We start from the raw sequence: 13,546 nt of genomic DNA, 5'->3' as shown, positions 1-13,546 counted from the left end.
CCGGTGATGTCTGGTGAGGACCTGCCTTACAACAGGCCTACAAGCCCTCAGTCCAGCCTCTCTCAGCCAATTGCGAATATTCTGAGCACTGATGGAGTTGTGCGTTCCTGGTGTAACTCAGGCAGTTGTTGCCATCCTGTACCTGTCCCACAGGTGTGATGTTTGGATGTACCGGTCCTGTGCAGGTATTGTTACACGTGGTCTGTCACTGTGAGGACAATCAGCTGTCCGCCCTGTCTCCCTGTAGCGCTGTCTTAGGCGTCTCACAGTACGGACATTGCAATTTATTGCCCTGGCCACATCTGCAGTCCTCACGCCTCTTTGCAGCATGCCTAAGGCACATTCACACAGATGAGCAGGGACCCTGGGCATCTTTCTTTTGCTGTTTTTCAGGGTCAGTAGAAAGGCCTCTTTAGTGTCCTAAGTTTTCATAACTGTGACCTTAATTGCGTACCGTCTGTAAGCTGTTAGTGTCTTAACGACCGTTCCACAGGTGCATGTTCATTAATTGTTTATGGTTCATTGAACAAGCATGGGGGAAACAGTGTTTAAACCCTTTACAATGAAGATCTGTGAAGTGATTTGGATTTTTACGAATTACCTTTGAAAGACGGGGTTCTTTTTTGCTGAGTTTATGTGCCTCTCTCAAGAGCTCTATTTCTGTCTCTAAACCGCTCTGTCTTTGTCTCTAAACAGCTCGGTCTCTCGCTTCTCTAAACAGATTTTCTGCTTTTAAACAGCTATGCTTCTGAACCGCTCTGTCTCTGCCTCAGTCTTTAAATAGCTCTGTTTCTACCCCTAAACAGTGCACTGCCTCTCAACACAGCACTGTCTCTGCCTCTCAACACAGCACTGTCTCTGCCTCTCAACACAGCACTGTCTCTACCTCTCAACACAGCACTGTCTCTGCCTCTCAACACAGCACTGTCTCTAAACAGCTCTGCCTTTAAATGTACTGTGCCTTCAGAAAGTATTCCAACTCCTGGACTGATTACACATTTTGTTGTGTTACAGCCTGAATTCAAAATGGAATAAATTGACTACGCACAATACCTCATAATGACAGTGAAAACCTGTTTTTAGACATTTTAGCAAATGTATTGAAAAGGAAATATCTAATTTACATAACCCTGAATGTAGAAGCACCTTTAGCGGTGATTACAGCTTTGAGTCGTCTTTGGTATGTCTCTATCAGCTTTTCACATCTGGATTTGGGGATTTTCTCCCATTCTTTCTTGCAGATTTTCTCAAACTCTTAAGTTAGATGGGGAGTGGCGGTGAACAGTTTCAATGGGATTCAAGTCTGGGCTTTGGCTGGGCCACTCAAGGACTTTCACATTATTGTTCTGAAGCCATTCCAGCGTTGCTTTGGCTGTATGCTTGGGGTCATTGTCCTTTTGGAACGTACATCTTTGCCCCAGTCTAAGGTCGTTTGCATTCTGTAGCAGGTTCTCATCAAGGATTTCCCTGTATTTGGCTCCATTCATTGTTCCCTCTATCCTTACCAGTCTTCAAGTCCCTGCCGTTGAAAAGCATCCCCACAGAATGATGCTGCCAGCACTATGCTTCATGGTAGCGATAGTGTTAAGAGGGTGATGGGCTGTGCCTGGTTTTCTCCAGACCTAGTGCTTTGCATTCAGGACAAAGAGTTACATTTTTGTCTCATCAGACCACAGACCACGTGCCTTTTTGCCAACTCCAGACGTGCCTTTTTCTCAGGAGTGGCATCCATCTGGCCACTCTCCCATAAAGCTCAGATTAGTGAAGTGCTCTAGAGACTGTTGTCCTTCTTGCAAGTTCTCCCATCTTATACAATGAACTCTGTTGTTCTGTCAGTGCTGTCGTGACTTGACTTTCATTAATCTGATGATTTATTTAATCCATTAACTACATTTAATTGTTACCCGATTTAATAAAAATAATAATAATAATGTTTTTATTTTATTAATCATGTAAGTATTAACTCATTAGGAATTTGGGGCACCACGGAATAAGTTGTTTAACAAGTTACCATCTCCTGAATTCAACTCTAGAAGATATATGTTATAAATCGAGTCACTTATTAATCATTACCTCATGTAAGTCTCATTCTGAACTGTCGTAACCTTCTTGGATCTGCAAGAACCCCAGCTTTACTGATCATTACGTACCATACAAATTGGTTTAATTATTTATCTATTAGCTAACTAAATAATAAGACCGAATACCCACTTACATGAGACAAAGTGGACTGACAAGATATGATGGCTTGTTACAACATAACGTTAGATGGAGAGGGGGAAGAGAGAGAGCGACAAAGGGATACATTCTAGGACTGTCCTCACATTAATCATATACCTTGCACACGAACCGCCGCCCGTTCGGAATAAGACGTAATTAATGTTTTTACGTGTTGAATGCCGTTGGCTGTTTCTCTGTCGGAGCGAGCCCTCCTTCAGAAGAGTGTTGATTTGGTGGGCTTTTCTTGTACCTTGTACCTGCTCTGATTGTCCACCAGAGGGCACAATGTCTTTCTTAGTTGTCTGTTGCTTCAATGGGCTGTTTCCTAAGAACAGCTACTTAGCCGTACCCGTGATTGTCTGAGAGGGGAGTTTCCTTCTCCTCTTCCTTGGGTAGACGGTCCTCCTGACAGAGCTGGTGTAACTGAGTCAGGTTTGTAGGCCTCCTTGCTCGCACACGCTTTTTCAGTTCTGCCCACAAATTTTCTGTGTGATTGAGGTTGGGGCTTTGTGATGGCCACTCCAATACCTTGACTTAATTGTCCTTAAGCCATTTTGCCACAATTTTGGAAGTATGCTTGGGGTCATTATCCATTTGGAAGACCCATTTGCGACCAAGCTTTAACGTCCTGACTGATGTCTTGAGATGTTTCTTCAATATGTCCACATAATTTTCCATCTATTTTGTGAAGTGCACCAGTCCCTCCTGCAGCAAAGCACCCCCACAACATGATGCTGCCACCCTGTGCTTCACGGTTGGGATGGTGTTCTTCGGCTTGCAAGCCTCTCCCTTTTTCCTCCAAACGTAACGATGGTCATTATGGCCAAACAGTTCTATTTTTGTTTCATCAGACCATAGGACAAAAAGTACGATCTTTGTCCCCATGTGCAGTTGCAAAGCGTAGTCTGGCTTTATTATGGAGGTTTTAGAGCAGTGGCTTCTTCCTTGCTGAGCGGCCTTTCAGGTTATGTCGATATAGGACTCGTTTTACTGTGGATATAGATACTTTTGTACCGGTTTCCTCCAGCATTTTCACAAGGTCCTTTGCTGCTGTTCTGGGATTGATTTGCACTTTTCCCACCAAAGTACGTTAATCTCTAGGAGACAGAACGCGTCTCCTTCCTGAGCGGTATCACTGCTGTGTGGTCCCATGGTGTTTACTTGCGTACTATTGTTTGTACAGATGAACATGGCACCTTCAGGCGTTTGGAAATTGTTCCCAAGGATGAACCAGAATTGTGGAGGTCTAAAAAAAAAAAATCTGAGGACTTGGCTGAATTCTTTTGATTTTCCCATGATGTCAAGCAAAGAGGCACTGAGTTTGAAGGTAGGCCTTGAAGTACATCGAGGTACACCTCCAATTGACTCAAATGATGTCAATCAGAAGCTTCTAAAGCCGTGACATAATTTTCTGGAATTTTCCAAGCTGTATAAAGGCACAGTCAACTTAGTGTATGTAAACTTCTGACCAACTGGAATTGTGATACAGTGAATTATAAGTGAAATAATCTGTCTGTAAACAATTGTTGGGAAAATTACTTGTGTCATGCACAAAGTAGATGTCCTAACTGCCTAAAGTAGTTTGTTAACAAGAAATTTGTGGAGTGGTTGAAAAATTAGTTTTAATGACTCCGACCTAAGTGTATGTAAACTTCCGGCTTCAACTGTGTGTGTGTGTGTATATATATAATATAATATTTATGCAACTGTAAAATATTTCATCCTGTAGMTTGTTCTCCATTTTCTTTTTAAATAGTGAGCCAACATGTTTTCAGCACTTATTTCCCTGACTGATCAAACTTGTTTTCTCATTCTCTCTCTGCAGCAGACATATAGTGAACAATATGTTTAGAACATCAATTTTCAAAATCGCAGTATCGAATCGCAAAACAAATAGAATTGTGAGAATTGCAAAACATATCATATTGGCATGTAAGTATTGTGATGATATCATATTGTCTAACCCACGGGAATTGTGATACAGTCAATTATAAGTGACATAATCTGTCTGTAAACAATTTTTGTAAAAATTACTTGTCATGCACAAAGTCGATGTCCTAACTGAATTGCCAAAACTATAGTTTGTTAACAAGAAATTTGTTAAGTGGTTGAAAAATTTGTTTTAATGACTCCAACCTAAGTGTATGTAAACTTCTGACTTCAACTGTACATAAAAAACAAAATACTGCATAGTTTCCTAAGAACTACGAAGTGACCATCTCTGTTGGTGCCATCGTTGATACTAGAGAACCAGAGAGTCCTCTGCTGCAAAAAATGTAAGACCAGGTGTAAGGTGTCAAGAAGCCCCCCCCCCTTCTGTGGGTGAGAGAGGGCCTGGTTAGTTGTCCACCATTGCCAAACTGATCTGACCCATTGTGATCCTCACGTGTAGTTATGACAGCGATCATCAGTCATGACAGCGATCAAGGTCCTTCTTGTCCAGTTCCTCAGTTTGGTCGGAGACCAGTTCAAGGCAGAGTTTGGGGAGTTCCATATTTTTTCCTTTTCCCAATTATAGAGACCACTGTGCTCTTGGAAACTTCCAACAATCTAGATATAGTTTTATACCCTTCCCCAGATACAATGTCAATAGTCCAGGTGGCCGAGCCATACCAGGTGGTGATGCAACCAGTCAGGATACTCTCGATAGTGCAGCTGTAGAACTTTTTGAGGATCTGGGGACCCATGACAAATCTTTTCAGTCTTCTAAGGGGGAAAATGTGTTGCTGTGTCCTCTTCACAACTGTCTTGGTGTGTTTGGACCATGCTAGTTTGCTGGTGATGTGGACACCAAGGAACTTGCAACTCTCGACCCGCTCCACTTCAGTCCCGTCAATGTTTTTTTTTAATGTAACTAGGCAAGTCAGTTAAGAACAAATTCTTATTTACATAGATGGCCAAACCCGGACAACGCTGGGCCAATTGTGCGCTGCCCCATGGGACTCCCAATCACGGCCGGATGTGATACAGCCTGGATTCGAACCAGAGACTGTTGTGAAGCCTCTTGCACTGAGATGCAGTGCCTTAGACCGCTGCACCACTCGGGAGCCCTGTTAATGGGGGCCTGTTCAGCCCTCCTTTTCATGTAGTCCACAATCAGCTCCTTTGTCTTGCTCACATTGAGAGAGAGGTTGTTGTCCTGGCACCACACTGCCAGGTCTCTCTCATCATTGTCGGTGATCAGGCCTACCACTGTTATGTCGTCAGCAAACTTAATGATGGTGTTGGAATTGTGCTTGGCCACGCAGTCATGGGTGCACAGGGAGTACAGGAGGGGAATAAGCACGCACCCCTGAGGGGCCCCAGTGTTGAGGATCAATGTGGCAGATGTGTTGTTGCCTAACATTACCACCTGGGGGCGGCCCGTCAGGAAGTCCAAGATCAAGTTGCAGAGGGAGATGTTTAGTCCCTGGGTCCTTAGCTTAGAGATGAGCTTTGTGGGCTCTATGGTGTTGAACGCTGAGTTGTAGTCAATAAACAGCATTCTCACACGTAGCATCCGAGTCATCTGACCACTTCCGTATCGGGAGGACTAGCAAAAAGAGAATAGAAGCAGGAGTACAGGAAAACACGCTGGTTGACTTGAAAGACATACAAGACGAACTGGCACAGAGAGACAGGAAACACAGGGATAAAATACACCAGAGAAAATAAGCGACACCTGGAGGGGGTGGAGACAAACACAAGGACAGGTGAAACAGATCAGGGTGTGACACCCAGTTAAGAAGTTTTAGGTTGTATTTATTATAGGACTATTTCTCTCTATACCATTTGTATTTCATATACCTTTGACTATTGGATGTCCTTATAGGCACTTTAGTTTTTCCAGCCTAATCTCGGGAGTTGATAGGCTTGAAATCATAAACAGCGCTGTGCTTCAAGCATTGCTAAGAGCTGCTGGCAAATGCAGTAAAGTGCTGTTTGAATGAATGTTTATGAGCCTGCTGCTGCCTACCACCGCTCAGTCAGACTGCTATATCAAATCATAGACTTAATTATAATAAACACACAGAAATACGAGCCTTTGGTCATTAATATGGTCAAATAAACTATAATTTCAAAAAAAMAAAATGTTTATTCTTTCAGTGAAATACGGAACCGTTACGTATTTTCTCTAACGGGTGGCAACCCTAAGTCTAAATATTGCTGTTACAATGTACAACCTTCAATGTTATGTCATAATAATGTAAAATTCTGGCAAATTAATTACGGTCTTTGTAAGGAAGAAATGGTCTTCACACAGTTCGCAACGAGCCAGGCGGCCCAAACTGCTGTATATACCCTGACTCTGCTTGCACTGAACGCAAGAGAAGTGACACAATTTCCCTATTTAATTATTGCCTGCTAACATTAATTTATTTTAACTACATATGCAGGTTTAAAAATATATACTTGTGTATTGATTTTAAGAAAGGTATTGATGTTTATGGTTAGGTACATTTGTGCAACGATTGTGCTTTTTTCGCAAATGCGCTTTTGTTAAATCATCCCCCGTTTGGCGGAGTTGAAGTAGGCTGTGATTCGATGATAAATTAACAGGCACCGCATTGATTATTTGCATCGCAGAACAAGCTAGTTAACCTAGTAATATCATCAACCATGTGTAGTTAACTAATGATTATGTGAAGATTGATTGTTTTTTTATAAGATAAGTTTAATGCTAGCTAGCAACTTACCTTGGCTCCTTGCAGCCGCAAGGTCCTTTTGATGCTGCACTCGCGTAATAGGTGGTCAGCCTGCCACACAGTCTCCTCCTGGATCGCAATGTAATCGGCCATAATCGGCATCCAAAAATGCCGATTACCGATTATGAAAACTTGAAATCGGCCCTAATTAATTGGTCGACCTCTAATTTTAATGGACAAAAAAATTGCTTTTCTTCCAAAACAAGGACCTTTCTAAGTGACCCCAAACTTTTGAACGGCAGTGTAGGTTTTCTTTCTTGTTTATGGCTTTGTTCAGTTCGTTAAGTGCCAGCTTGTTATTTCTCTTATCCTGGTGGAATACAGCAGTCACGATAAGAGCTGTAAACTCCCTCGGGAGGTAGAAGGGTCGGCATTTGACCATCAGGTATTCCAAGACCGGTAAACAGTGGGGCGACACTTCCACCGCACTGGAGTTAGCACACCACTTGGAGTTGATGTGGAGGCAAACCCCTCCCCGCCTCGATTTCCCCGACTCCGCTGTCCTGTCCACCCTGTGAATGGAGAATCCAGTGAGTTGGATAGCCATGGGGGTATCTTTGTCCGAGAACCATGTTTTAGAAAAGCAAAGAAAATTGCAGTTTCGAGAGTCCCGTTGTTAGCAAATCCACAATCGGAGGTCATCCATCTTATTGTCGAGTGACTACATTCGCCAGTAGAATGGAGGGAAAGAGGTGGCCGGTTTTCCTTTTTTGCCTTAATCTCACCAGGACCCCCCCCCCCCCCCCCCCCTCCCTCTGTAATGCCAGCATTTCCTCTTGGGTCGCCTGAAAATTGGGTCGGAGTACTTTCTGAAGGCACTGTATATGTTAAAGCCAAGTCTTGAACATTTTACAGGCATGCGTGTATTGGTGTGTGCTGTTGCATGAATGAATGCATGGTAAACTACATAACATTTTCCTCTTTGTAATATCTTTCAGGAGCATTAGAGTGGACGCCCATCTTATGAAGATTTTGGAATCATTGAGATGATGAAAACAGAACTATTAACAGTACTATTGAGGTTTCTAAAGTATATTTTCAACACTTTGCGGCTTACCTTTCCTTTTTGTAATGCACTAGCTATAGAATAACAAAAATTATTAACGAAAATCTATTTCTTTTCTTTTTCTTATTTTCTTTTATTTTTTTACCTAAAAACGGATATTTTACTGGGCAATTTGGAATACCCTCTGGTCTTGAGAATATAACTTTCTTTTTTTTTTTGATCAAACTTGAACTTAAAATGTATCGGTGTGGCTTTGAACAAAATGCAGTATAATCTATTTTGTCCAGTTTTAGCAATAAAATGGTATTGGCTTAGCAGTCTTGAGTATTGAGTATAATGACAGTTTTGTTTTTGTGAACTATGTTTTTAAGCATGTGTTTGTGCTTGTGATGATTTGTGTTTTTACGTAGAATTTTTTTGTTGTTGAGAGATTGAAATGTAATGTATTATTGTTGGAAAAAAAGGTTTTCTTTTGTACTAAATTCCTGGTATGGTGTCTAATTTCTTATTTAATCCTGTTATTCTTCTGTGTTATTGTTTTGTTTTCTGTTCAGGGAGGTGCAATATCTCATTTCGGTTTGCAGACAAATATGTTGACAAATGAGTTCTTATTCCTACATTAGAAATCTTAGGTTTAAGCCTAAGTATAATAAATGCTTGTCAAAATGATCTGTTGGAGAGTGGGGTTATTATTATGAGTCTGATTTAATCTTGTTATGTATGTATCCTTATCTACATGGGTATTTAAGTATATTTGTTGAATAAGGATTGTTTGTGTAGTTTTCAAATGGATGCTCTCCCAATTTTCTGTATTCACTGCTCAAATATGGTAAATATGTTTCGAAATTTGATGTTGCATCTCTCACGAAGTGCAAATATAAACCCAGTATACGCTCTGTGCTCAAGACTGCTAAGCCTTTCTTTCATTCTACCTGTTAAAAATATTTGTTTTTGTATGGCAAATGTAAGTGTGTACCCCCTAGCTTCCACAATATCCCAACCAGAACACTCTGTTACTCGCTAACATGATTGTTTTTGTGTGAGCAAGAATGTATGCTATGATTTGATACATGATTACTGTCTCTACTATATTTTCTAATGACAAGGCATACTGTATCCTCAGATTTTTTAGAAAATTTTCTCATATGCACAGCTAACGATGTATTTAAAAGTAGAGTCATTTTTTTGTGTTTCTGGGGCAGTTGATACCATTTGGGCTATTGTAAAGCACATTCCTGTTCTGAAATGTTTGCTGCCTTTTCAATGGCAAATTAGCTTAACTGCAGAGTTACCCAGAGAGCCATATCACTGGACTAACAAATTCATTGTTCTGTAGCATACAGTGTGATTTAGATACCTTAAGTGTAAAGTTTTATATGCCATAAACATGAATAGAGGCAATATATATTCTCACTAGTTTATTTCTATGCTTTCTTTACTCTTTGACTCAAAATAATTTGCCACAATTGCTTTTGTGGTGAAAATATAGAATCTTTATTTTTGTACTGTTAAAAAGTTAACTGCACCGGTATGAAGTATAATGATTTGTCAATCTCCCTACCAGTTTTCTTTGTTGCTGTGTACCCTGCTTCAATTAAATCTAAACTCCAAGATTGAGTATGAATTTACCTCTTCTTTCAGAAGCATTATTTTAATCTGATCCTATTGAATTTTTTTCAAGATATGAAATGACATGATGTGGACAGCAAATGTAATGACTAGTTTTCTGCCAGAAAAAAAGCATACGTGTTATGTGTTTACAAGTCTGTCATTCTTAATTTAATCCATTAGCGAAATGCAATCCCTCATTCGCTCACTCATGCATTAAAACACATTAGCAAAAAAAGTTGTAGAACTCTGTCGAATTGCGGCCTTGCCCCCAGGTGGTCATGTGTTTCGAAAGAGAATCGTGTATCCCAAATGCTAGCCTGCTCCCTACATAGTGCACTACTTTTGACCATAGGGCTCTGGTCCAAAGTAGTGCACTCAGGGCCGACCCTGGGCTTAAGCGACATAAGCCGACGCTTAGGGCCCCTCCCCCCAGAAAAACATAGTGCCTTCAGAAATTATTCACACCCCTCGACTTATTCCACATTTTGTTGTTACAGCCTGAATTCAAAATGTATTAAATAGATTTTCTCACCCATCTACACACAATACGCTATAATGACTAAGTGAAAACATGGTTTTGTTGCTTATTTATTTGGAAATGAAATGCAGAAATATCTAATTTACGTAAGTATTCACACCCCTGAGTCAGTACACTTTTGGCAGCAATTACAGCTGTGAGTCTTTCTGGGTAAGTCTCTTAAGAGCTTTCCACACCTGGATTGTGCAACATTTGTCCTGTCAAATTGATTGTTGATCATTGCTAGACAACCATTTTCAGGCCTTGCCATAGATTTTCAAGTAGATTTAAGTCAAAACTGTAACATTCACTGTCTTGGTCGACAACTCCAGTGTAGATTTGGCCCTCTGTTTTAGGTTATTTTTTAATTTCACCTTTATTTAACCAGGTAGTCCAGTTGAGACAAGTTCTCATTTACAACTGCGACCTGGCCAAGATAAAACACAGCAGTTCGATTAAAAACAACAATTGGCCACATCAGATAAACGAACGTACAGTCAATAACACAATATAAAATCTATGTACAGTGTGTGCAAATGTAGTAAGATTAGGGAGGTAAGGTAATAAATAGGCCATAGTGGCGAAATAATTACAATTTAGCATTAACACGAGTGATAGATGTGCAGATGATGATGTGCAAGTCGAGATACTGGGTTGCGAAAGAGAAGTTAGGTAGTTGTGTGGGCTATTTACAGATGGGCTGTCTACAGGTGCAGTGATCGGTAACCTGCTCTGACAGCTGATGCTTAAAGTTAGTGAGGGAGATGTAAGTTTCCAGCTTCAGTGATTTTTGCAATTCGTTCCAGTCATTGGCAGCAGAGACCAGTGAAATATACCTGCTGGAGTGCGTGCTACTGGTGGGTGTTGCTATGGTGACCAGTGATCTGAGATAAGGCAGGGCTTTACCTAGCAAAGACTTATAAATGACCTGGAGCCAGTTGGTTTGGCGACGAATATGAAGCTAGGGCCAGCCAACGAGAGCATATAGGTCGCAGTGGTGGGTAGTATATGGGGCTTTGGTGACAAAACGGATGGCACTGTGATAGACTGCATCCAAATTGTTGAGTAGAGGGTTGGAGGCTATTTTGTAAATGACATCGCCAAAGTCAAGGATCAGTTGGATAGTCAGTTTTACGAGGGTATGTTTGGCAGCATGAGTGAAGGAGGYTTTGTTGCGAAATAGGAAGCAGATTCTAGATGTAATTTTGGATTGGAGATGCTTAATGTGAGTCTGGAAGAAGAGTTTACAGTCTAACCAGACACCTAGGTATTTGTAGTTGTGCACATATTCTAAGTCAGAACCGTCCAGGGTAGTGATGCTAGTCGGGCGGGCGGTTGCGGGCAGCAATCGCTTGAAGAGCATGCATTTATTTTTACTAGCGTTTAAGAGCAGTTGGAGGCCACGGAAGAAGTGTTGTATGGCACCGAAGCTCGTTTGGAGGTTAGTTAACACAGTGTCTAAAGAAGTGCCAGAGGTATACAGAATGGTGTCGTCTGCGTGGAAGTGGATCAGAGAATCACCAGCAGCAAGAGCGACATCATTGATATATGCAGAGAAAAGAGTCGGCCCGAGAATTGAACCCTGTGACACCCCCATAGAGACTGCCAGAGGCCCGGACAACAGGCCCTCCGATTTGACACACTGAACTCTATCTGAGAAGTAGTTGGTGAACCAGGCGAGGCAGTCATTTGAGAAACCAAGGCTATTGAGTCTGCCAATAAGAATGCGGTGATTGACAGAGTCGAAAGCCTTGGCCAGGTCAATGAAGACGGCTGCACAGTACTGTCTTTTATCGATGGTGGTTATATCATTTAGCACCTTGAGTGTGGCTGAGGTGCACCCATGACCAGCTCGGAAACCAGATTGCATAGCGGAGAAGATACGGTGGGATTCGAAATGGTCGGTGATCTGTTTGTTAACTTGGCTTTCGAAGACTTTAGAAAGGCAGGATGAATATAGGTCTGTAACAGTTTGGGTCTAGAGTGTCTCCCCCTTTGAAGAGAGGGATGACCGCGGCAGCTTTCCAATCTTTAGGGATCTCCGATGATACAAAAGAGAGGTTGAACAGGCTAGTAATAGGGGTTGCAACAATTTCGGCAGATAATTTGAGAAAGAGAGGTTCCAGGTTTTCTAGCTGTTATTGTCCTGCTGAAAGGTTCATTCGTCTCCCAGTGCCTGGTGGAAAGTAGACTGAGCCAGGATGCCTTTTTAGGAAGGACTCATGTTTCTTTGTAGTGAGTGGGTGTATTACTCTGTGTGTAATAAACACTATTACACACAGAGTGAGTCCATGCAAGGAAGGGGTTGAATACTTGCTGACTCAATACATTTAAGCATAAAATTGTTCATTAATTTCAAAAGGTGTTCGATGGGGTGGAGGTCAGGGCTTTGTGCAGGCCAGGCAAGTTCTTCCACAACGATCTAGACAAACCATTTCTGTATGGGCCGCGCTTCGTGCAAGTGGGCATTGCCACGCTGAAACAGGAGAGGGCATTCCTCAAACGGAAGCACAGAATCGTCTAGAATGTCATTGTACGCTGTAGCATTAAGATTTCCCTTCACTGGAACTAAGGTGCCTAGCCTGAACCATGAAAAACAGCCCCAGACCATTATTCCTCCTCCACCAAACTTTACAGTTGGCACTATGCATCTGGGCAGGTAGCATTCTCCTGGCGTACGCCAAACCCAGATTCATCACTTCAGAGCAATGGCGGCGAGCTTTACACCACTCCAGCAGACGCTTGGCATTGCGCATGGTGATCTTATGCTTGTGTGCGGCTGCTTGGCCGTGTGCACCCATTTCATGTAGCTCCCGATGAACAGTTTTTGTGCTGACGTTGCTTCCAGAGGCAGTTTGGAAGTCGGTAGTGAGTGTTGCAGCTGAGGACAGACTATTTTTTACGAGCTTCAGCACTCAGCGGTCCCGTTCTGTGAGCTTGTGTGGCCTGCTACTTTGCGGCTGAGCCGTTGTTGCTCCTAGACGTTTCCACTTCACAACAGCACTTACAGTTGACCGGGGCAGCTCTCGCAGGGCAGAAATTTGATAAACTGACTTGTTGGAAAGGTGGCATCCTATCCAATTTGAAAGTCACTGAGCACTTCAGTAATGCTTTTCTACTGCCAATGTGTGTCTATGAACATTGCATGGCTGGGTGGTCGATTTTATACACCTGTCAGCAACGGTGTGGCTCGTGGCAGCCGAATCCACTAATTTGAAGTGGTGTCCATCTACCTATGTATATACAGTGCATTCGGAAAGAATTTAGACCCCTTGACTTTTTCCACAATACTCCATAATGACAAAGCAAACACAGGTTTTTAGAAATACACTATTCACGTAAGTATTCAAACCCTTTGCTCTGAGACTGAAAATTGAGCTCAAGTGCATCTTGTTTCCATTGATCATCCTTGAGATGTTTCTACAACTTGATTGGAGTCCACCTGTGGTAAGTTCAATTAATTGGACATGATTTGGAAATGCACACACCTATCTATATAAGGTACCA

General features: G+C 42.0%; 1 protein-coding gene across 3 annotated transcripts in view; it reads left to right on the top strand.

Moving 5' to 3' along the window:
* LOC111979026 (far upstream element-binding protein 3) overlaps positions 1 to 8,409 on the top strand; it is a 58,069-nt gene extending 49,660 nt beyond the window's left edge. For 2 of the 3 annotated variants that reach the window (XM_024009309.3, XM_024009308.2), the window contains one exon: positions 7,844 to 8,409. In XM_024009309.3, coding sequence (XP_023865077.1) covers positions 7,844 to 7,852 — 9 coding nt within the window. In that variant the 3' untranslated portion in view covers positions 7,853 to 8,409. The remainder of the gene's footprint in view (positions 1 to 7,843) is intronic. The other variant, XM_024009310.3, reaches the window with a different exon arrangement.
* The last annotated feature ends 5,137 nt before the right edge of the window (positions 8,410 to 13,546 follow it).

This window comes from Salvelinus sp. IW2-2015, linkage group LG19, assembly GCF_002910315.2.
Source record: "Salvelinus sp. IW2-2015 linkage group LG19, ASM291031v2, whole genome shotgun sequence".
Classification (NCBI taxonomy): Eukaryota; Metazoa; Chordata; class Actinopteri; order Salmoniformes; family Salmonidae; genus Salvelinus; species Salvelinus sp. IW2-2015.
The sequence above is the reverse complement of the archived record's forward strand: the minus strand, read 5'-3'. Positions and strand labels throughout refer to the sequence as shown.